Here is a 19,829-nt window from a genome sequence, read left to right as displayed (position 1 = left end):
TCAAGTTCACCCGGCAAGATTACCTTAATCGCTTATTAATGGATAGTTTTTTGCGCCTCAAAATAACCTAAGTCTCAGCATGTGCGAATAATATTTGCAAACACACGCAGCAAAAAAAAGCCTTTAATAAGTAGAGTTGCAGCTAAGAAAAAATTCACTCAAAATACGAAAGCTATCCTTTATAAAAAAGTTTATTTTCCGTACTAATTCCGAATGCGTAAAAGTATGCAATTTTTATGCCGTTTAGTTAAAATTCCGACCACCAGTCTGCAACATGTTCACACAGACAACACTCAGCGCCATCTCACGTTGGGAATGCACACTAAACTCAAAAGACTTGTGCCGGCATAAAGCGACGAACTTTCACATCGGAGAATGATTGGTAAGCACCGTATTGCATACTTTCAGGATGATATCCTCGATTTCGTTATTTCAAACATTTTCTCATCGGCAGTTACAATAAACGATACGAGTGAAATTAATCGGGAATGGTTTTGTTTTTCACATTTTATTTCTTTGTATACTGTTTTTCCCGTTGAATCTCACTGAGTTCCCTGTTGATGGTGGGCGGACCTTTGTTTGCTTCCGCTCCCTCCCTCTACAGCTTGGTCACCGTCGGACGGTAGCCTCTCTCGTCAGCAACGTAATCCACGCGGTACCGCTGTCCGTTGGGGTCAGTATATTCGTACGAACCGGTCACCGACAGGGCTGGCTCATCGGCTCCTTCCACCGGCTTCAGCTCACCCTTCTCTTCTCGCTTCTGTCCATCGCTCTGTTCGTAGCTGAAAAAAGCCAACGAATGTTCGGGTTGAAAGATAAAGAAGCACCACATTAGTTACCCCATAATGTCAAACGATAAGCACCGGATGGGGCAATAAATTTGGTGGTTTTGTTTGGTCGGGTTGCAAACTTACGCAAAATTGTAGCTTCCATCGACGTTGTTGTCGTTGGTGAATTGCACTAGCTGCACCTCATCCTGAGCCTGCACGGCACAGAGTACGAACAGGGTGGCGAAGATAACAATCTAAAGGAGGGAAGAAGAGTGAAAAAAATATCATAATATATTAGATGCGCTAGACAATCTTCTATCGGCTTTCGACAGGATGCGTAGGCTTAGCATTTTGACATTATTGCGCATCTTCACGGCCGTAATCTCTATCGAATGTTTGGCGCTGGTCGCTGACCAGGGATATCCAGAGTGCCAAATGTTGTCCAGATAATTCTGAGTTATGTTGAACCTGACAGAACCGTGCGTAGGTTGCTCGTGAAATAGGTAAAATAAAGTTCTTTTGCAGTGAACAGCACAACCTCGTGTATCTGCAACAGGAGTGTTGTCGAAGGTGTCTAATACAGCTTATAAGATTAGAATCTGATCGTAACTTTGCAGCTTGTACGAAATTTAGAAATAATTTATCTGGTTTTTATTATAATCCAAAACTCTTCACTAACAGGTAAGAGCAATCAGAATAATGGTTAGTAGTTTCGACTCAGAGGTAAGCTTCTGTTTGCAATCCACGCCATTCTCTGAAGTTCTTCGTAGACTTTTAAACCAATTCAACAACGATTCTCAGTCCATTCACGTTTGTACTATTCAAAACAGGGCTTAAAACACGCATGACAATCACACCACACTGTACAAAAATTGTCCATATAATTCACACTGCGCTGAAACTCTGTCACCCAACTTCCATACACCATTAAGCCTCCCAAACGTCTTTATACACTTCACGTAATTCAACGCCTACGATCCCAGGAACTGTCTCCCAGGCGCACTGACACAAAGTCACGTTGCAACTCACCACGTGTTTCATGTTTTTTGATGGTTTGGAGAAGCGCGCGCGCTAACACACTCAGTAGTAATAAACGTCGTCCCGGTTGCGAGCACAGGAGCAGCAAAATCTCGGAATCTGCGTACCGCGCGGACAGAATAATAAGCGTCCAAGATGCTGTGCGGCTCCTTTTATACTGCCACCGTGCACCAGTGACTCCGTGCCGGACATTGGCCAAAAACAGCTCGATGACAGCTCGAGGGAAGATTATGGTGGTGGTGGTGTGGCTTAGGTGACGCTACCATCCGATGGCCGCAATTTATCACCCACCGATGGGAGTTTATGCTCGTTTGCATGTGTGCTCTTACCCCGGGCCCGGCAATCGTCACGTCTTGGTGGGAGAGAACACTGTTTGATCGTAGGGAAGATGAGCACGTACGTGTGGAGTCATCTGCAGAGATTTGTTGGAGAGGATACACTGCAGGTTGTTGGTGTTGGCAGGAGGAGGAGTTGATGTGTGGAAAGGGCGGGAGAGGATGGAAAGGTAATAGTAGATAGCAAACCGGGGGATATGACAGTGTCAAAAGTTGGAGGACGATCGTTTGCAGGTAGCTCAAGAAGGTTCGGTAGCGAATGTCCAAAACGGAGGTGCAAAATTCGCGTAAAATGTTGGGAAAAAAGTTGTGATGCTATTTTATTGTGAAGTTTTTAGTAGGTCAGTAAGCAAACTACAACGTCTTGCAATTGCAATTAGTGTCGCGAACAATAGCATTAATTGAGCGAGTTTTATTATCCATAAACTGCACCGCTTAGAAGGAGCTGCAATTATATCCATTAAACAATAATTATCCAGAAGGCAAGCGATGCAGCAGTCTATTTAAATTTTAAATAAGGTTAAAGTCACCGAAAACAGTCATTGTGGAACTGAAATATTTCTTCTACTTCTTTTTATTGATTGTATAATTATATAGATATTACCTGTACAAAGTAAAAGAAATTAAAGAGTCTTGAAGAGAGAAGCAAGAAACTGAGGACTTCCGAAAAATCAAATTTATGTCATCAATAATCGAACTCTAAAAATAGACGATGTTTTTACGAAACATCACCAATACATCTTCAATTAATTTTAACCCTCGCTCGTCACATAATTTCAACCTCGACAGCATAGAACGATAATTGAAAGATAAAATTGCCAGCCGCAGCTTCATAAGCCATCCATGTAATCCTCGATCGATCGAGCATGCATGAGCCCCTGAAAGTGCATTATGCATTAACGAATTATCACATAGGTGACAGCTTTTCCTTGCACACACACATACACACGCATTTGCAACTCTGTTTCTGTGACTTCTTTTGCAACTCAACTCAATCGATTCAAAACTCCATTCACTGAAAGCTGGTAACGTTGAACCGGGCAAAAAAAATCTATTCATTGCTTAAATCTGTTAATTTATCAACAAGCTTCTCGTTAGCATGTTAGTGTGTGTATGCTTTTAATGATTTTCTTGCCGATTGAATAATGTTTGACAATTAAGTAAACTACCTCTCTCACACACATTCAGACACACACCAGATCGAGTACGGTGGCTTCGAACTTTGACAGTTGTTGCAAAAAAATGCTCCCCCGTCAAGAAGACTGACCATGAAAACAAAAAAGCTTCAAAAAAGGTCGGGAGATCGCACGATCCGGGAGGATTACATGGGAATCGGCTTGCTTACTAAATTATCACCTTCCGCGATCCGTATGCACCCAAGACCAATGACCGGTTGGCGGCTTCTGTTTTAGCATCTTCCCGGACACATATCGACTCAACTGTCACGGTAAGGCAGGAACCTGAAATACGCCCAACAGGCGGCCACCAATAATTGAACAACTTCAATCATCATTACCGGACCGGCCGGGGGTTGTTACGATTGTCTAAGGTGGATTTTTGGTTTTTTGGCGCTGTCTCTTTCTCCTTCGTCGTCCTTCCCATCTTGACCTTTCTGCAACATTCCTTCGCAGCTAAAAGAAGACACACAAACATCTTGTCGTGGTGAGATAAGCAGACGCAGACGACGGGACAAACCGAGAGCTAACTTCCATCTCATTATCGGCAACAATCAATTACTCCCATTCGTCACGAGATTCACCCATAACGATAGCAGCAACACGCCGGATTTTTGTGTAATCTACCATTGTGCATCAATTTCCTTGAAGGTCTTTTATTTTTGTTGATGCGTAGAGGCGGTTTATCGAGCCCCGTCGTATTTTTTGTGGTAACTGCATTTGACGAGAAAAAAAAATGCTGACGACGACGATCTTCCATGAGACTTATTGGGACACACAGACGCAGGCGCGCAGATCGGCGAGCAAGCGTTGAAGGCAGAATAGGAAACGCATCTCTAGCCACACATCATCTAGCCGACGAAACAGCTGCCCAGCGATGACACTATCGTGGCCCCCTTGCGCTCATGGCGATGTCTTACGCCATCACCCTGAAGTCCACACTGCATAGAAGGAACAGCAGCAAAACACAAAAACCGTTTGCAAACAAACCACTCGGCCCACCAGCATGTCCTCGCGGATCGTATCAGTGTAAGGAAGGGGATGTTTGGAGAAAAGGCGCGAGGTTCATGTGCATAGGTTAAACAGTGGGAACGCGCTAGACTCTCCCCACCGTCGCAGGTAGTTAAACAAATCAGCCTCAAATTATCAAACACTTGAGTGCACGCGTGCTTGACTCGATGCCCTGGTCTGAAGATGATCGATCGTGGAGATTTGTGTCGATGAGGCAGTTGGTCAAGTTGATCGTGCGAGGGTCGAGCTTCCCGCCGAATCGTGGAGACGGATGATGATGATGGCTGTAATGGCTTTTCTGCCGAAAAATGTGTCCTGCTACCAGCTCCTGGCTGAAGGTCGTCTACGGATATTTATCGATAGAGCCTGTCTTGAGAGTCTTGAGATCTGTCAACCGTAACGTACAGTTGTGTTCAAAATTGTGGCAGATCCGTGTCAGTTACTCAAGTTATATTATTTCAGAGACATTTAAGTGAGAGAAGAGCTCTTTGATAATAAGTCCTGAGACCAACTGTATCTAAATTTATAAGTAAAATATACAGCCTTTAACTGCTATTGTTTTGAGCACAACTGTTCGTCAAATGAAAGGGAAGAAGACATTTTGTTTGTGTTTTTGGTACAGATTTTTATATTTTTTTTGTTAAAGTTTTCTCATCAATTTTATAACTCGCTCGACTAGTAGTGTATGCAGCTGCTACTGCTGCTACTGCTACTCTTTTGCTGCTGTTTTTAACGTTCCCCGGTACGGAAAGGGCATCTTTAGAAGATTGGGGAACGATCCTAAGGACACAGAACTGGTGGTATACCAAGGTTGGCGAGCCCACTTAGGCCTCGGTGATGGTCGGGTTGAAACCGTTCTCATCGGCCGTGTACTTGACGATGTAACGCTTGCCGTCCGGATCGGTGAACTCGTACTGTCCAGTGATGGCCAGCGCTGGCACATCCTCGTTGTCGAAGTTCTTCACCGTCTTCAGCACGGCCGACTCTTCGCGCTTGTGATCATCGGACTGGTCGTAGCTGAAGCTGTACGAACCGTCCACCAGACCGGAATGGTCGATGTCCAGGTTGCGCACCTCGATGTCACCCTGGGGGGCAGCGGCCGCGATGGCGATCAGAGCAGCGAGAACGATCTAGAAATATGGGAGATGGATAATTAGGCGGAAGCGAACCATGAACACTTCCCGGTTTGAACCGGTATGGCTTATGGGAGGTCACTATCTGCAGAAAAGCTTCTATTGGCAATGAAAATCAATCGCTAGAGGAATGGGCGAGATAGTATTTCATCTTCAGCATCTTCTAGATGAGCTATTCACAACAGATCAAAATATTGTGACAAAATGTTTACTTGCAAAAAAAATCTTCTATAATTTGCGCTTGTGACCTTGAGGAATATCTTTCACCAAAGGCCTTAATCGTATGGGACGTTAAGCTTTAAGATGCTATCATAATATTTACACGCTGCAATCTATCAACACCCTGTGCTGCGGCTTGATGAACGCCACTAGCAAATAGATTTTTAAGCTGCCGGAGAATTCGATAATCCTAGACGAATATGAAGTTTTTCTGAAGACAGAACAAGACGAGGGATAGACTTAGATGATGCTTTCTGAATTTCAAGATGTACTTTGTACTAGAATCGATGAGTAATTCTCCTTCGAAGTTAATAAATCTCAGAGTTTGGTGGGCAGTATCCTGAACCAGACTGCAGTTCTAGCACTTTCTACTCCTTTCTGAGTGAAACTTCGCGCTGATCACAAGTCTAGACTATCTCAGGCCACTTTTTCGATGGAATTCTCACTCACCAGGCACTTCATTGTTGCTAGCGTTGATTAAAGTAAGAACTACTCTCTACTTTGCAGATAATACGTTGGAAGATCTTGTCACTTTGCTCTGCGATGCTACAATGCACTGAGGTAGCAGGACCCACCGGGTTATATATCCGTAGACCATCTTCACGAACCGGCTACTCGGCCACCGAAAAACACTAGATGACCTCCATTAATTCAAATTCCGCACCAAACTGATACAGATTCCGGCGCGAGCCTTTGGAGCTTTGGCTTTTTTTTTTTTGTTGCTTCAGCCTGTTGTTTGTGACCAACCGTGCTGGTTTGCTCTAACATCTCTCATCCTCCTGTCTGAGACTGCCAGAGTTCGGCGTCGAATTTTCTGACACCGGTCAGTTCGAAGTAAACGAATCGCTTCTATCCGGTGGAATGTCTCGGTCCACTAGAGAAAGGGAGAGAGAGGGAGAGGGAGAGGGGTCGAGAACTGAGCCGGTGGTGTTCAGATAATGGGCATACCGTAACCTTTCAGCAATGGCTGATCGGCTGCTGTCTGCGCGCGTTGAAGATGAATCTCTACCGGTGCAGCTCGTCAGTAGCATCCACGAACGTGTTTTTCTACCAGGCCGACGAGACTTGCGATTTTAGCTCGATGCTTTGTTTGTTGTAGGTGTTGTAGAGCAAGGCTGCTTGTTTCGAAGAAGATGCGTGCTTTTCAAGGCTTTTGATTTATCATACCCGACCGTCAGGGTATCCGGTTCTGATGCGAGGTACGATCTGGATCTCGTGAGTGATCCAGATTGGTGGCATTTTTTTGTTGTTGTGGCGCCAATGATTTTGACTGGAGTTTTGCAAAAAAAAAAAACCATTAGCAAACGGTCGTTCTTTGTGTGATATGGAAGGAATATTCTTTTCTCACAAGGTCACATGGTGGAGACGAGTCGCGTAGTGCTTGAGGTCCGCAGATTAGTATGCAACGGCCTAAAGCAAACTGGTTTTTGTTGGGCAGTAAATTCTAGCTGATTTCTACTGCTTCCCAAAGTGGGCTACTAGTCTTGAACTTGCCAGAATTGCTTCGTTTTGCGATTTTTGTTTGAAATCAATTTAAAATTGAATTTTGTTAAATTATTTGACATTTTGAAATGTATCTCGCCACAACACTTAATAGACAAAGACTCTTGATTAAAAGATGGATTAACTACGCTCAGAAAGGCCTGACGAGTACCTGATAAATCACTCAAAACTACAGGAAATTTTCAAAGCTTAGTCGTATTTCTCTAAAGTCGGTAAAGTATTCTTAGAAATAATTTATCATTATCCTTTAGGATATATAAGTCAAAAAGCTCATCTTGCCTGCCTCAGTTCGAGAAATCTGACTTGATTTAAATAAAACTCCCAGAAAAAACATTCATCTGATCGATGGGAACGCTCGTGAATTTAATGCTATCGTTCTGCAGTAATGAGGTGCGAAATTTGCGTAAGGCTAACCCCGTCCAGTTCATTACGGAAAAAAGCCTCCTCTTTCAGCATCAACCAACTCGCGCTCCGGTATAACCGGTACAATTAATATCCCTCACGCGCCCCAAAAATTCCAATCCGACCTCATCCGAGCGAGCGATAACACTCTTCTTTATGGCTCCACAAATTGATGACTTTTGGGAGCATCCCCGTAAGGTATGACGTAGGCGCCAGAACACGCAAAACCACAAAGTCGCACTGTGCACACCGGCCGGCCAATTCCATGCCACTCGCAATAGTGTCCATACGGTGGTGATGTCCATTAGAAATTCTAATTCGACGCACTCTGAACTTTGCGCAGTGGTCGTAAATTAGCGAACGGTCCATCCTTGACCGGGGGCCACATTTTCGATGTCAGTGTCGACACACACACACAGCTCCCCAGACACAGGATACGCGCGCGCGCTTTTTTTTTTCTTTGGTTATTGTTGTGGGTCGTTCCGAGTGCTTTCGAGACGGCTAGCCGAGACGGCTCATCTTCATATCACCACATATCCCGCTTGCTGCGTGTTTCTGTATGTGAATGATAACAACGAATAGATGATGCCGTTGATGATACTTTTCTTTGGGGCCAGGTTCCGACTCGTAAAATCGGGTATCGGTAAAATGCAAAACCATTCCACCAGACCAGATTCCTGCTAGTGATTTGCGTGTGTTTTAGTCAGCTGGAGGCGACTATGGTCGAGATGGGAACGATGGTCCATTGGGATGGAATGATGATGATGATGACCACGGTGATAATAAATGACCTAACCGACAAATGTTCTTGGATGGTTAGGACGCGGTTTCTCGATGTCGCAGCAAGTCTCACTCCTCCCTTCCCGAGGTTCGCCCCAAGAACTGAGAAAACTTTGGTGACCGAATTCGCATATAAAAGCCGAACCAAGGAAGGGTTCGAATGTCAGTTGGTCAGTTGTTATCGGTTTGAACCCATCCAAAACTCCCAAAGGATATCAACATGAAGTTTGTAAGTAATGTGTCAAGCGACCAGTTGCAGTGCGGATTCTAACCTCAACCCTAATTGCAGGTCGCTGTATTTGCATTTGTGTGCCTGTTGGGTCTGTGCCTCGCGCAGGATACCTCTATCGTAACCGACGACAAGGAGATGAACGTTGATGGTAGCTACAAGTTCTTGTAGGTGTTCAAATATCTGGTGCTTCAAGTCCCTTATTTGACTAATCAAACCCCTTTCTTTGGCTACTCTTAGCTACGAACAATCGGACGGTCAGAAGCGCGAAGAAACGGCAGAACTCAAGGCATCGGCTGCCGATCCGGAAGTACAGGCCATCTCTGTGAGTGGTTCGTACGAGTACACCGACAACGATGGCAAGCGATACCTGGTCACTTACACTGCCGACGAAAACGGATACCGTCCGATGGTGAAGCAGCTGTAAGTGGAGTGATCCACTGATTTGCTTCGGGTGTTAAGTTTTAGTTGGGGAATGGGGACAGTGTGGCCAGTGTTACATGTGCCGAAGCTTCGAAGGAATAAATATGACAAAAATTAACGTTTCTTCTTATTAATAATCGAGAAGTTCTTATACTAAGGTTCCTAACTGAGAGAAAGAATGAAATTTAGGAATTAAACTGGTTTGCTTACACAACCCATCTGCGCTATTTATCGGAATAAATCGGATTCGAAAATGTATTCACTGGCTAAGTGAATATTCAGTAGCTCACTAATCCTTCACCGAGTCGTCGTCGACGAACATCGAAGCACGTGTAGATGATTCGAAGAGTGGACATCAGTTTCGTCTCCAGTTCGAGCTGATGGATTATGGAAGCTAATCACTGTTTTGCCACGTTTTGCACTCACTTTATTCAACTTGACATGAAGTTTATCATACGGATGCGAATGGAGTTCCATTCTCGCTTCGTCATTATTGTGTCAAAAGCATTACGATTGTCTCAGGACACTTCTGTTTAATTACAACACGTGAATAGTTATGGATTGCAATCAACTTAAACTGGATTTAACTTAGTTTTTTTTTAAAGCAACATCTAGCATCAATTAAACAAAAAACGAAGCCACTATCAAGGGCTGAGAGCTAACACATCAACACACCGTCGCGTGTGATCGATGCTCCCCTGTGCTCGTAGAGTACCGCGCACGTGCACTAGTGAATCTCCCTAACCGCGACTTTAAATGTCAAACGGTTCCAGCACTTAACCGCACAGATTCAAGTGGAAAATTGCAAGAAACCAACCAGTTATCCTCGCGCCCACCGGGTGCCTTTTCGGCATCAAGATGGTACATAATGTGTTACCGCTACCGTCTGCTGTATTCATACGTATGATAAGATTATGCTCCGACGCTGGTTCAATCAACGAAACTGTGCCGATGATACTCCCTCCTCTATCGACGAGACAGGGCTGCCGGTCAACAGGGTAAAAGGGTCAAACTGATGAAGCTTTTAATGCTTGATGCCACCGGTTTTGATTACAACGTCCACTCATCAAACACCTTTTTTTGCCATACGGTGTTTGGAAGCAACGGTTTACTGATGAATGGGTAAACATTGGTGTTTGATGAAAGCAAATTCGATGCTTGTCGGGTTTGCCTTTTAAAGAGCAGGTGGCATAAAATTTCTCATAAACGGGGCTGTTTTGAGAGACCGTATACCTTTGGGTGTTATGTGCAGGTGATTTTAAAGCATTGATGATACTATTACATTTGAATTTTTCTCTTTTATTTCCTCTAGCGGTGTTTTAGATCTTTAAGTAAAATTATAAGAAATATTTTAAGCAACATATTGCGATTGGTTAAAATGTTCATCATGTCTCATGAATAAATCTTTCCTCCTTCACAATTCACCTTCACTTTCGTTCGGCTCACTCAGAAATGCGAACGAAAGTGAGAGTGCTCTGCCGATTGCATACCTTAAGGCGTTGATCTTCGCCGCAGCATCCAAGCAACCCATTCGAACGAGCGTCTTCAACGTTAAAGCAAGCGACGAACCTGTCGCTTGATGTACCACCCCGACGAATGAATCATGCCACAGCGTACCTTCAAGCATTCCAAATAAATTAATATTCCATTACATTAAATGAAGCGCAACACAATCATATTAAAAAATTAAACAATCATTGCGTTGTGGGTTAATTTCGCTTCACCGTACCACGGGGAATAATTTTAATTTATGCACTCCGTCCCGCGACCATACTCAAAACGCATGATGAATTTTACTCGCTGTCGCATGGTACTGCCACCGTATTAGTGGTGTGTGGTTACGGGGAATTAACTTCTGCTGCATCGGGTCCGTTCAGCGCTTTTTCCCCCTAAATTTATGTTCGACACCAAAAACTCTAGCCCCTGACCAACTGAACGACCAACCCGAGCAACCGGTCCTGTTTCCAGCTTTCCCGAGTGTGAAGCGATACCGAGATGTGGCTTACGGTGCTTTCATGTGCTGAAAGTGAGCGATGGTAGGAGTGTTGCGTTCCATTCGGGCTGTTCGATGCGCCCTACAGCCAACAGGACATCCTATTCAAACATTCAATCACGGCACTTGTGGAGGGTGAACGGGAAAATCGTTTTATTATTGCAAGCCGTGCACTACCAGGGGAACGACCGGCTGCACCGGCTGCTGCAAGGACTCGCTACCGACACAAGCAAAAGGGCGATAGAGACAGATAGAGACAGCGCTCGGCTGGAATGGTGGTTTTAGCATTTTAAGGATTTAGCCACGGTAACACCTGCATGTTCGTCTCGGTTCTAAAATAAACACCACTAGCCGGGATTTTAGCGTGAAGGGTAGATTTCGCTCCGCGAACTTCTCTCGCTCTCTCTTTCTCCCTCCCTCCCATTCCCTCTCTCTCTCTCCCTGCTAACAAACACAGCAAACAAAAGCGATGAGGTGAAAGCGATTTGTTGTGTTGCGTTGTGAAGTAGCAAAAACATATGATCGGTTCTCATCGGGCACTTTTCGTGGGGTTGACCGGACGGACCCCGGTCTGTGCGCCTGCGGGTGGTGCATTTCTACGCTGTTTGCTGAAAACCTTCGTGGAACTGCACATTTGTGGACTTGCTGCGGCCCAAAAATAAACCCCGGAAGCAGCGCATGGGAACTGGCGCATGTGTGTTGAACGATCCAGGTTGTCCAAGTACATGGGAGTTGGTTGGTGTTACTGGTTTGGTGCTGGAAGGTTGCGGGACGAGATTATCCAGGGACACCAATGGTGATGCAAATCTACCATCGATTGCTTAAAAATGCAGAAGCAGAACCGGGCACGCAGCTAAATTTTGTTTGTTAATAAAGCACTTGAGTACTTGGTTTCGTTTCAGCATTCCTATCGGATCGTACCGGAAATCTAGCGAAGCAATCGAATCAAATCGGTTCCTTTGAAATGCACACAGGAAAAAGGGGAAATCTTTTGTGCAGGATGAACAAAATGAATGATTATTACTCTTTCAGTCAGCAAGGGAGGGATAAAGCACAAGTGGGGTTTTTGGAAGAAAATTATCTAGTTTCGCAGACAAGCGGATCGATTACGCTGAAGTGTCTTTGAGGGAGTTGGAATAAAGCAGAACAATGCGTGAATCATTGGAATAGGTAAGATCTGGGAAAAGCAATAGGGAATATGGCTTATTTTGATTCCTTATCCTCGATCAAATTAAGCTTGTTGTGACACTAACAATTTATCAAACTATTGTTATTTCATAGCTACTTCCTCAGCAAACTTCCTGTTCCCCGCTTATAATGAGCTTCTATTTATGCAAACAACCTCCCGTCCATTTTTACTTGCTACATGGAATAACCAATCTTGTCAAGCTGCATCTGCCTTCAGTTCATCCACTGTAGCATTTCGCTATCGCCCAACATCGATGAGGTAATCCATCATCGATTGAAGCATTTGCTGAAAAAAGGAACACACTCACACAAGCGAAAGTATCAACACTGGCGGCACTAAAGGAAAAGAGACTCACGCGCACTCACGGCACCAAGCGACGAACCCATCGATCAACAAACGGGGCACACTTCCGTCCGCCCCAACAGGCGAAACATCGCAATCGCAACCAACCTTGAGGTTGCTCGTGGTGCCATCGTACCATCGTGACGGCGAGTGTGGCTCGAGTGTGTTGATGACGGCTGTCTCGTTGCGGTGGTAACTTTTCAATCAAATCAAAGCATTTAACAGCACCGGTGGTATACGGATGTGCTATTAAAACAATACTCAGACATTTTACACCGCATCATCGTCATCATCGGCAGTTCCCTTTCTCCGTGGGCTGGTTGGCTTTGTGGGGTAACAATAAATATTTTTTGTGATGATCAATCAAGGAAGAAGCAATTAAATGCATCATTAGGTTCGTTGGTATACTATATGGTCGATGGATGGTTGGTTGCTTATCGGATGCATTTGGGTTATGTCAATTATTTCATTTTAAATAAATTTAATCTTGCTTCGACCACGAGAAAACTTGAAAAGCAAATGTAACCACCCACCGTGGTCGACCCTGTTAGAGTCTCAAAATAGCCAATGCACCAGCCTTTTACATGTTTCTCAAGAGAAGACTCTTGTTTCGCTTGCTAATGCACTTGCATTTTCACGTGTGTTTCGGCCGAATGTGTGTCCAATTTTCTATCAAATTAGACTTGAACCAATTGCATTTCACTTTTACCCGCGATCATTCGGCTCCTCTTCTCGCTCTGTCTTTCCGTCTCGGCACAGCTCAACGCTACTCTCGATTTCGTTTTCGGCCAAATGGCACCCGTGCTCGGGTCGATTGCGTCACGCAACACGAGGCATAGTTTTACGTGCTCTGGCGGCAAATTAGTATAATTTTGTATCGTAATTATTTTCCTAAAAATTTTTTAGCAATTATTTATGTAACGTAACCACACGAAGAAATAGTGGCGCACTTGCAAAGAAGGAAGTAAATAAAACAGTCATAACATGTAGGTCATTTTGAAGCATTTTGCAGAGTTAAAAAATTGTTTTAATAAATTTGCTAGGCTTTTATAGACAATTTACCTATTTTTAGAGTAGGTATGAGGTGTAATTAACATTTTAAAAATTAATAAAAATAAGAAAAATAAATAATAAAAAATAAACCAAATTTGTTAAATTTTTCTTTAAAAATGTTTTATATCACATATATTTGGGTACATCAGCAAATCAGCAAAGTTTGCCAGACCACTAAGTCAGTCAGTATTGCTTTGAGATTACTGTTTTGCCATCCTACTGGCTCAGCCTCTTCGAAAAAGGGAATGCCACCACTGTTGGCACCCTCAGCTTAGGCACTCTCCGCCTTAGTAAGCGCTGTATCCGTGGCCCTGGGCAGGCTGAGCATACTCCGGCTCATCATGGCTCTGGGGCTGGCTGGCGGCCTTAGCGTAAGCGTCGACCAGCTCCTTCGGGACCGGCGGCGGAGTTGGGACGTGCGATCCCTGCACCTGGAATCCATTCTCATCGGCAACGTAGCTCAGGGACACCGGCACACCATGGGGATCGGTGTACGAGTACGAACCGTGGGCAACCTGCACCTCGTGGTCCTTCTGGCCTGCGTTCTTGACGAATCCTTCCTCCTGGGCAGTGATTCCGTTGCCCGATTCATACGCAAACTTGTAGCTACCATCGTGGCTGCTGTACGATTCGCTGTGCACGATCGGGATGTGCTTGGCCGGTGCATGCTCATACTCCGGGGCGTGATGGTACTGGTCGGCGGCAACCATGGCCGAAGCAACCAGCAGCATTCCCAGCGAGGCGACGACGTACTGCAAAAGGGAACGAATCGAGTGTTAAGCATCAAACACTCTCCCAGGAAGCTCCGGGAAGTAACTTACCATCTTCATGTTGGTTGGAACTGGCTCTTGAAAGAAACACTTGACTTGGACGACTGTTGCTACTCCTTTACACTGCGATTGCTGCGATGGAACTGATGGCCTTCCGAAATCGGGTAGTTCTTTTTATACCGGAGGCCACGCCACACGCTGGCACGCTGGGAGGATGCTGCCCGGATGCTGGGCCGGTGATGATTCCGCCTCTCCCTCCTTCCCTCTCTCTCATACTCTCCTTCGTACACCTTCGGGGGATGATAATGAGAGCATCGCATCGCCACCTGATAAATAGATGTTATGCGAGCGATCGAACCGTATTGGGAGCCCAGCAGCGGAACCGCTCCACCAACAGTACTGCATGCCTTTATGATACTTTTTTTGGTTGTAAGTTGGGTGTATTTCTGTTCGCACATCAATTCGTTTCCATTTTATTTGCCTATGGAAATTGTGTAAACACTAGCCGGCACGGGGAGAACAGTCGGTGCGCCGCGCGATCGTAACAATGGGGAAGCGAATGAGAGTGTGTAAAGAGGCGGCACATTCGCTAGGGGTGAAAATTCGTTGAACGAAGCTACGCAAAAAAAAAACCGCGGAAAGGATGCAACGGAAAGCCAAATGCAACAGTCGAGCGAAAGAAATGGGGCTTTTCGGCGGTGCATGGCAAATTGATCCATTATCCGAGAGAGTCACGTGGAATAAGAACAAGAACCGAGGTTCACGTGTTGGCTGCTTTCACCGTTTGAAGGAGAGTGTGGAAAAAGTGCGAATGATGATTATAAGGTTTCGTGCGAGCTAGACGAAGAAGAGTCTAGCTAGTAATTCAATGTAATGATGGCGGTGTACAACTGCGCTTCCGTCATTTCCCGATAGATGTCTCTAGGATTGAGAGCTAGTAACTTCATCAACATTAACTTTTTGAGTTGATGAATCGAGTTTTCAACATATTAATAATTCTACTTCGAAGGGAAAAAGAGATAAGAATACTTTATCACATCACTGACGAAGAAAACTCATTCCGGATTCTAAGGATGATCTTGATCTCGGAAAGGCAAGATGAAACCTAGGAAATTCAAGTGCATCAAGGCAACACCAAACATTCAAGACACGTAGGTTGTGCTCAGTTACATGCAGTTCCAGATAAATTAGATGTCTAACGCTTATATTAGAGGCGAAGCGAACCGGAGGAAAACTGTGGATAAATATAAAAAGCGTTTCGAGCGTTTGACCTGAGCTCTGATGTGAAATAGACCGCAATACAACGAAAGACATGGTAAAGGAACTGTTCAGTATTAGATGGTCGACTTCAAGTCAGTAAGATCTTTTTCTTCTTCTTCTTCATTGTACTACAACGCCGTAAGGTCTCGGCCTGCCATTTCTGGCTTTCTGCGACTTAACCTTACCCGTAGTTGGATAGTCAGTCCAGCGTACATGGAGGCGGTCTGGATGGGATTTGAACCCCGTGTGAGGATCGGGTAAGGTTAATATCTGTATGTTTTGTTTTTTTTTATCAAAGAACTATGAATAAGAGCATGAGAGCTTGATGCCTTTATTCCGAGGATTTTGATACCCTTTTGATCCTATGATCTTGAGATATTGATCACCCGCATTGGAACTCTGAACATCGGCTCTTCAAAATTATTTTCAAATTCACGCATTATCTCCAGAAAGATAACAAGCATAGGATAAGATAAATGTTCAAGTTTTACAATACGTGACAGAAAATTTTACTAAAAACATGCACCAATTTCACATGATATCAAGTCACATTAGCCACATAGGTATTGCATCTCACCCGACAAGGTTAGCGCGGCGTGTCAATCAACCAAAGTAGACACCACAGATTTTTCGCCAACATCTTTCAAGGCATGTGATTTCATAAATTTCCCACCAAAAGAGCAGAGAGAGAGAGAGAGAAAAAAAGCGAGTAAAACCGCAGCCTATTTGTTTTGCGGATAATTACACATTTTTTCTTCTCCGGTGTGTTTCAACCGGGCGGTTCTTTCTTTGCCATGCTGCTTTCTTCTTCCATGTGTTCGCGGTCCATGTGGGACGATCATTTTCTGCATGCCATGCTTTTCGTAACCATGCTGAAGTGAAAACCTCACGCTAGCCGGACGGTTGCCTTAGCTTTACCCGAAAATCAACTATCCAACGGACGACTAAGCTACTGTTACTACCATTTTGTCAAGCCAACTTAACAGAGAGCCCTTCATTCACGAATGTCGTGATAAGTCAGTCAGCTGCCACTGGCATGTGACATCATATAGGAAAATTAAAGTAAAGGACATATGCCGAAACAAATGCTTGCCAAAAAAAAAAACCCGCAAAGTAATGGACAAATAAATGAGTCTGAACATGATCGACAGAGGAGCAGAAGAAAATCAATCACACTGACCATCGCTCTAGATTCTATTCGATTGCCAGTCCAACCCATCATCATCAGCAGCAGCAGCACTGTCGCAACAGCCAGTAGCGTGCACACCAAAAATTGATTGAAAACGAAAAGACGAAATAGACAACGAAAGAAAAAAATTCGCACACGACGGTGGCCACCCCAATTGGCGCGATCTCAGGCCGCGACGAAAGTCTTTTATAAAATAATAACTTTCAATTTCGTTCCAAGTGGCGCTGCCTCCGGCATCCCAGCCAGGCCCACCGAAATCGCCGCTGGCCGTCCCCACACGAGCCACTGCGCGTGAGTGCACCGAGTTGCAGGGAAGGCTGGTTTGTTCCTATTATTTTTTCGGACGGATCGGCCATTCGTTTCGTTTCGTTAGCGATCGCTCTTTCTGTCTCCTCCAGGGTCTGCGATCTTGGGCGATCGTGTGCGCTCTTCTCGTCGTCGGGTGTTTCGCCCGCATCCACCAAGTGGAGCATATGTGGAGATTCGTGGTTCGCGTTTCTTCTTCTCCGACCCGGAGCTAGGAATCTCTGGTAGGCTCTCGGAGGGGTTTTGTTTTTTTGGCAAATCGTTCGAAGCGATCCCACACCCAAACCTTCTGACAGCGTGTGTGGCCGTCCCGGGGCCCGACACGGACACGGGCGGATGGTCAACCGTGGCCACTATAAATATCTATCGAACCGTTCCGATGGTACGTCAGTGCACAGTTAGCATCCAAAGCAAAACCAGCTCTACTCAGCAGCTCAGCAGCTCCGTTTCGTAACAGCACCAAGATGAAAATGGTAAGCGAGTTCTTTGTGACCGGCAGTGCCAGCAAGTGATAGCATCCGTTGTGACCCGTCTGTCTTGTGCTTCCAGTTCGTAGCCCTTTTCGCAGTGTTTGCAGTGGCCAGTGCCATCGGCGATTACCACCATCAGCCGACCGGGGCACCGATCAAGATCGTGCACAGTGAATCGTACCACGGACACGACGGAAGCTACAAGTTTGGGTACGAGTCGGCCAACGGTATCGCCGCCCAGGAGCAGGGATTCGTCAAGAACGGTGGCAGCAAGGACCATGAGGTGCAGGTTGCCCACGGTTCCTTCTCGTACACCGACCCGCACGGTCATCCAGTGTCCCTGAGCTACGTCGCCGACGAGCACGGTTTCCAGGCGAAGGGATCGCACATCCCAACGCCGCCCCCACTCCCGAAGGAGCTGGTCGACGCTTACGCCAAGGCCGCCAGCCAGCCCCATCACGAGGAACCTCAGCCACACTACGCCCCGCAGCCGACCTACAAGCACTACTAAGTGCGTCCCATCGGGCAGTTTTCTCCGACGGGCGGGTGTGTGACATTTGCGGGTGCGCAAATGGTGGGAGAGAGGGGAGGGGGGAAGTGAAACAGGTCCCCGCCACCCCCGGGCTATGAACCTATTGTGATCCATTACGCGGTGCGGTTTTCTTGGTGCTGCAGCAGGAGTTGCTGTGGGCATCGAGTGAGCGCGTCTAGAGTACCTAAATTGAATTAATAAACCTAAACTCCATTTTTAAAAAAGAAGGTCTACATGTTATTCCTAGTTCCCAGCCTGTAGAACTAGATATTGAACACAGTAGAATGCTCTGTCCGAATAGTTCATAGGTGAGGAATACTCTCGTAGCCTAGCACATCGTGCTCGAAGAGTATCATCACTTAAGAGGCCTCAATGTAAAAGATGGTCTGTAGCTGCGTAAGGCTTACTTTGGGTTTAATTTATGAAGGGACAACAGGAGTCATCATCTGGAAGCACGAAGAACAAGGAATCAGCTTTTTAAGCTCGGAATCTAGAATTTGGGGCAGAATCCAGAAGCAAAGACCACAGAATGACCCGATTGGGCAACCGTGAAGGTCTCATTTTAAGAGCCAGTGATCCGGACATTCCTCGTGTTAGAAATCCTTCGAACATCGCCTTAACGACTAACATCCTTGTGGTAATAAAGCAGTCCACAGTCCCTGCCTTCAGTTGACGATCCTGCGAAATCTCTGCAGGCCGAGCTGTTTTAAACATTAGTGTCCTCTCTACTGGATTCTCCTGAACACTACGCTACGAATTCCAACATATTTGAGTGGTAGGATATTGCAGACCGAAGCAGACTATTTAATATTTTATATACAACTTCCTTCCTATTTTTCCTTCGTTTGTTTAACTGTCAGTAGGTTCTTGTTTGAGATGATCTTATATTTTAGTTTTTTCTAAAAACAGTTCTAAATTTTATTTTAAGCGACTTACATGACTCAAACCTCCCCTCACGATACACACTCAGTCACTGTCCGCTTACTCCCTGGTCCCTGGTGCAACACCAACAAACCTCATGGTGTTTAGGTGGTGCCCGCAGCAGGTTGTCACTCGGTACGGTCTCGGGTGTGTCATCTGCACGTGCGCACTTTCCGCCAGCGAAGGGTCCAACCCTACTGCAATCAGAAAACCGCCGCATCCATACTGTCCGAGGGCATGACAAATTAGCTTTCGCCATGCACCAATCCCTTCGTACCTTCTTGTCCCATGCTTATCCATCACTAATCTCGTTCTAATAGTGGAACATCAAACATTAAATCCATCCTCGAGCATGTCCCTTTCACTGTCACTGTTTGGTTCTCTGCCTGTCCCGCATTAATAATGATTCTGCAGCGCAACGAGTCGCGGTGAGGTTATGATTTTGGATTATTATTATTTTTTGTGGGTATGGTGTGGCCAACAGTGTGCGGTGTGTTGCTTTCTGTAGCATAATTCGTTTGTTCCGGTGGTGTTGAAGTTAATTTAATAGTATTTTTTGGTATTTTTTCTTCTTTATTCGTGTTGACTGCGTTGTGTGTGACAAATTGCGTTATTTATCTTATCACTTATTTTAAATTTTAAAGCTAATCTCGTATAGAAGTGTAGAGTTTTACAACAAAATTAAAGACAAAGTGCCTTATTATTAACTGACCGGCAGAGCTCATGTTCCACAAGGAGCCTAAATAGAGGCACTTTCTGACAGGTACTTGGTACAAGAAGGAACGG

General features: G+C 45.2%; 5 protein-coding genes across 5 annotated transcripts; 2 read left to right on the top strand and 3 right to left on the bottom strand.

Moving 5' to 3' along the window:
* Positions 1-478: 478 nt before the first annotated feature.
* Positions 479-1,947, bottom strand: LOC118513016 (endocuticle structural glycoprotein ABD-5-like). Its single transcript, XM_036058290.1, has 3 exons — positions 1,800-1,947; positions 915-1,024; positions 479-782 (listed from the first exon to the last, which is right to left on the bottom strand). Exons 1-3 carry the CDS (start codon positions 1,809-1,811, stop codon positions 599-601), a joined length of 306 nt encoding a protein of 101 aa, XP_035914183.1. The 5' UTR covers positions 1,812-1,947; the 3' UTR covers positions 479-598.
* Positions 1,948-4,933: 2,986 nt separating this feature from the next.
* LOC118513015 (larval cuticle protein 1-like) lies at positions 4,934-6,267 on the bottom strand. The gene is made up of 2 exons (XM_036058289.1): positions 6,132-6,267; positions 4,934-5,459 (listed from the first exon to the last, which is right to left on the bottom strand). The coding sequence occupies exons 1-2, from the start codon at positions 6,141-6,143 to the stop codon at positions 5,154-5,156; spliced, it is 318 nt and encodes a 105-aa protein (XP_035914182.1). The 5' UTR covers positions 6,144-6,267; the 3' UTR covers positions 4,934-5,153.
* Positions 6,268-8,496: 2,229 nt separating this feature from the next.
* LOC118513014 (endocuticle structural glycoprotein SgAbd-5-like) lies at positions 8,497-9,152 on the top strand. The gene is made up of 3 exons (XM_036058288.1): positions 8,497-8,595; positions 8,656-8,762; positions 8,836-9,152. The coding sequence occupies exons 1-3, from the start codon at positions 8,587-8,589 to the stop codon at positions 9,020-9,022; spliced, it is 303 nt and encodes a 100-aa protein (XP_035914181.1). The 5' UTR covers positions 8,497-8,586; the 3' UTR covers positions 9,023-9,152.
* Positions 9,153-13,527: 4,375 nt separating this feature from the next.
* LOC118513013 (endocuticle structural glycoprotein SgAbd-2) lies at positions 13,528-14,527 on the bottom strand. The gene is made up of 2 exons (XM_036058287.1): positions 14,417-14,527; positions 13,528-14,347 (listed from the first exon to the last, which is right to left on the bottom strand). Exons 1-2 carry the CDS (start codon positions 14,423-14,425, stop codon positions 13,883-13,885), a joined length of 474 nt encoding a protein of 157 aa, XP_035914180.1. The 5' UTR covers positions 14,426-14,527; the 3' UTR covers positions 13,528-13,882.
* A 2,984-nt stretch (positions 14,528-17,511) lies between these two features.
* LOC118513012 (endocuticle structural glycoprotein SgAbd-2-like) lies at positions 17,512-18,330 on the top strand. Its single transcript, XM_036058286.1, has 2 exons — positions 17,512-17,593; positions 17,670-18,330. Exons 1-2 carry the CDS (start codon positions 17,585-17,587, stop codon positions 18,099-18,101), a joined length of 441 nt encoding a protein of 146 aa, XP_035914179.1. The 5' UTR covers positions 17,512-17,584; the 3' UTR covers positions 18,102-18,330.
* The last annotated feature ends 1,499 nt before the right edge of the window (positions 18,331-19,829 follow it).

Source organism: Anopheles stephensi, chromosome 3 (assembly GCF_013141755.1).
Source record: "Anopheles stephensi strain Indian chromosome 3, UCI_ANSTEP_V1.0, whole genome shotgun sequence".
NCBI classification, from domain to species: Eukaryota; Metazoa; Arthropoda; class Insecta; order Diptera; family Culicidae; genus Anopheles; species Anopheles stephensi.
This window is presented reverse-complemented; position numbering and strand designations above follow the sequence as displayed.

What these genes read in the sequence shown, in the direction of transcription:
- LOC118513016 (XM_036058290.1), bottom strand. An exon ending in GATGGAAGCTACAATTTTGC is followed by an intron (nt 783 to 914) that starts GTAAGTTTGCAA and finishes GGCTTTTTTCAG; the next exon opens with CTACGAACAGAGCGATGGAC.
- LOC118513014 (XM_036058288.1), top strand. An exon ending in GATGGTAGCTACAAGTTCTT is followed by an intron (nt 8,763 to 8,835) that starts GTAGGTGTTCAA and finishes GGCTACTCTTAG; the next exon opens with CTACGAACAATCGGACGGTC.